General features: G+C 41.6%; 1 protein-coding gene across 1 annotated transcript in view; it reads right to left on the minus strand.

The window, feature by feature from the left end:
* pigm (phosphatidylinositol glycan anchor biosynthesis, class M) overlaps nucleotides 1–3,885 on the minus strand; it is an 8,801-nt gene that overhangs the window by 734 nt on the left and 4,182 nt on the right. Inside the window, exons 5-9 of the mRNA XM_020608851.1 lie at nucleotides 2,515–2,761; nucleotides 2,051–2,154; nucleotides 1,679–1,833; nucleotides 330–431; nucleotides 9–66 (exon numbers count right to left, since the gene is read on the minus strand). Coding sequence (XP_020464507.1) covers nucleotides 9–66; nucleotides 330–431; nucleotides 1,679–1,833; nucleotides 2,051–2,154; nucleotides 2,515–2,761 — 666 coding nt within the window. The remainder of the gene's footprint in view (nucleotides 1–8; nucleotides 67–329; nucleotides 432–1,678; nucleotides 1,834–2,050; nucleotides 2,155–2,514; nucleotides 2,762–3,885) is intronic.

Below are 3,885 nucleotides of genomic sequence, written 5' to 3' on the forward strand. Positions count from 1 at the left end.
CCAGATCGGCAGGAAGGTGTTGTAGCCTTCAAACTCGAGGAGATAGGCTGGGCCTAACCAAATACCCTGGAATTAGAGTAAAAACATAACAGCTTATTCATATCAAAGTCAGCTCATTTATTCCATCCAATACTTTTGCACATCAAAGACAATCTGAACATTTCAACTTAAGACCACAGACAGAAAAACAATACTCAACATCCAGAACACATCAATGCATAAAGTGGTATGAGGTGCATCATTTTCCAACCAGCAGATTTTATAACGATTTTGTAAACACGGTGCATATCTGAGGTTGTATTTAAATGTAACACAAAAAACAGAATTACCTGTCCAGCAAACCAGAGGAGCAGAAGTCCCACTCCCTGGTTTAGTGACAGACTCAGGTGAGGGATGACCACAGGAAGTAAGCATAGGTACCACAGGAAGTACTGTGAAAGAGTAAGAGACTATGTCAACATATTAATACAATTAAGCTCTCAGCTCTTGTGTTGGGCATTCATGCAAAATCTTCCTTCTTCCTCCAACCTGTAACGGAACTTGTACCCATTGTCCCAGGTTCTGCTTTGGTTTCCACTGCACCCTGCCCATTTTGGGGACACGTTCTTGAAGCTACTACTACCACATTCAGAAGGTAGTACTGAATCAAGTTGCAGGAACTTGCAGGAAGGAGGGGGTGGATTCTTGCAGGGCTGTTGCTAGTGATCAGCTGAACATAGGTATCATGACGCCTCAAGTATTAGCATAACAGGCATTGTGTGTGTGTGTGTGTGTGTGTGTGTGAGACCATATGCTTATACTGGCTTAGAGCTAAAAAAAATAAAAAATAAAAAGGGGACTTCAGTGAGTGGACCTTATTGTATACCCTTAATACCCTGTGTGAAGTTACCCATTGCCTCCAAAATAAATGAACTTCCAAAATGGCTGTTCAGAGGAGGGGCATACACAGGGGCAAACAATCCAGGTCAACAGGGCTATAGAGGTCAGTGATGCCTTCATTCGCAGCTAAGTTCAGGAGATACTCGTTCCCGTCAAGGGAGAAGGCCAGAGGTGGACTGAGCGTGACAAAGTTCTGTTGGTCTTCAACAAGGGCTTTAGGGAGTTTGAGGGAGGTGGGCATGGGGCAGACAGGTGACACAGTAAATGCTGATGAGTTTTGTGTTGGCTTTTGATTAAACTCATTTAAAATCAAATCTACAATATAAAGGGTGAAAAGTTAAAGGGTCTGAATGTTTTCTGAAGCCACTGTATAGTGTCTTCTAATAACATGTATCTTTTTTGACAAATCATGCATCCCCTTGCTTTTAAAATCTTATTTCTAACAGGAAATATTTTAAAAGACAGGTAAAAACTAGGATTACTACAGTTGTGTGCCTCCACCAGTCAGTCAAATTCACTGGTATGGGACAGAATTCTGGGGTCACTGACCTTGACCTTTCAGTCCAAGTGGACACTTGTGCCAGATTTGAAGAAATTCACTCAAGGTGTTCCTGACACATCAAATTCACAAGAATTGTACAGACAGATAGGCAGACAACTCAAAAACGTAATGCCTCTGGCCACGGATATCTCTGGCACAGAGACATAACAAGAGAAGGGGAACAATTGGCCTGATCTTCTTTGAGCAAACAAAACTCATCTCTACTTGGATTCAGTTTGTTGATGGTGGTTGGTGTACCTGTGAGGTGCAGACTTTGTTGAAGGAAACAAAGATGGCTGTATGGAGGAAACAGGAAAAAGCCAGGTCAGGGTGAAAGGCCCATGATGCTACCAACAGCAGAATGAGCTGCGGGAGGAATGCTGCCAGGCCCAGCCACTGGCTCCACGCACCGTCTGTTCCAACAGAAGCCAAAAAATATGACCAATCATAAAATGTTGTACCACCTTGATCAACACAGACAAGCAAGGAAAAAACTAATACACATATTTCCAACTTTATATATGATTTAAGAAGCGCTGTTGACTAGAAACAGTGTACCTCTGCAAAGGATATAACTTTATGCTGTATGGTGTCAATGGGAAAACTATAAATGGCTGGAAGGATGAATACCTGCAGTGAGGTAGAGCATATAGAAGTAAGGGGAGAAGTTGTGTCTGATATCCCTTCTGGTCAGATGATACAGGTAGGTTTCATAAAGGAACTGCCAACCATACCTGTCAAGCGGGAGGCAAGTATTTGTATTTGTTCAAGTAAGAAATGATTAGGAGACACTAATATCAGTCAAATCACCATAAACAGTTCAATCAGGCGTTTCAAGCACCCACAGTAGCTCCACATGTTTTAACCATCATAAGACAATGAATGCTTCTCAAAAGTGCAGACTAACAAAGCATCTTTTTGTAGGCAATCGGATTTCACTGTTACCTAAATAACAAGTGCGTCATCTTCAAGGTCAGATTTATGACATCTGTTTATTAGCAATTCATACTAACTGCAAAACTTAACACTTGTCTGCACTGAGTTAACTGTAAATCATAAATAATGGAAACCGGCTGTGTGTTTGTATGTCTCACATATAATAGAAGAGTGCTGTGAGCATGCAGAAGACCCCTCCAGCCACACTTGCAAAGAGGAACAACTCTGTGTTGAGAAAGCTTCCAATAAACCTGATGAACCTCCTCCACTGCCACCTCTCTGTGTTCTCTGCTCTGGTCTCTGGCGTGCGCAGACTCAGGGCAATGGGCAGAGCATATGTAACAGGGTAGATCTTCATATGAACTGACAGACCATAGAGAATAGAGGCCCGCATCAGACACCGGCCTAGAAGAAAAGAGTTAAAAGTAAGGGAAGAAAAACAAACCAGTAATGGCTGTTCTTAGACTTTGGAGACACTTGTATAAAAAAAAGAAAAAAGATGGGCCTTGCATTTTTTGCAAGGAAGAAACATGTTATCTAGTGCAGTAATGTGGCTCAGTGGTGTGTTTTGGTCAACAGCAGAGTTCTACGGAACAGTAAGTAAGCTAGACTAGGATCTGGATTCACAGACGTTATAGTGAGTACACAAAATTCATTGTCAGTTTTAGCCTCTGTATAGGATCTGCAAAAAATAACAAAACAAAACAAACAAAACAAAACCACCAGCCTTATACTAAGACATCGGAAGACTGGAATTAAAAAAAAAACTAAAATCCATAAGAAGTCAAACCATGTACTATGCTTTCTCTTTTCAATTAAAGAACTGGCTCCTTAGTGGTCACATGTGCCTACAGCAATCAAGATGAACGCTTATAGTACAATGTTGATGCTCTTATTGTAGATTACTGTTTGTGTATGAAATTACATTATTTACCTGCACTGAAAGAATGTTTTGTTGTACACCGTTTTATAGAGCACAGTATTATTGTATTGCACTGTATGATACTGTGCTCATGAAGTTAATTGGGGTGATGAAGTTAATTGGGGTGAGAGTAAAGGATGCCAAGGATAGTTAGGTGGAAACGGATGATTCACTGTGGCGCCCCCTAACGGGAACAGCCTAAAGAAGAAGAAGAAAGAAGAAGACACTGTGCTCCTTTGTTGTACTGAGAATGAGAAGAAGATACTGTGCTCCTTTGTTGTACTGAGAATGTTTTACTTTTTGTATGTGCTCACAAACTACAGATGGAAATTAGTCTTTGGCTAAGTCTGACATATTTTTAGTTTTAAATCAGATTAATAAGCATTCCCCCTACTGGTGTCCCACAAGGATCCATCTTAATCAGCCTCTCCAATCAGAGGCTTGAGAATGTATCCATGCCAACCAGATGCCATGGATGACAGGTGAGGTTCACAGACTCTTGAGGGCTCGGGATGCAGCCTTAGGGCCAGTGACACTGTAGGCCTACCAACAGCAAGAGCCAACCTGCACAGGCGACACTGCAGGCCTACCAACAGCAAGAGCCAAC

The sequence above is a fragment of the Monopterus albus genome, unplaced genomic scaffold (assembly GCF_001952655.1).
Source record: "Monopterus albus unplaced genomic scaffold, M_albus_1.0 scaffold96.1, whole genome shotgun sequence".
Classification (NCBI taxonomy): domain Eukaryota; kingdom Metazoa; phylum Chordata; class Actinopteri; order Synbranchiformes; family Synbranchidae; genus Monopterus; species Monopterus albus.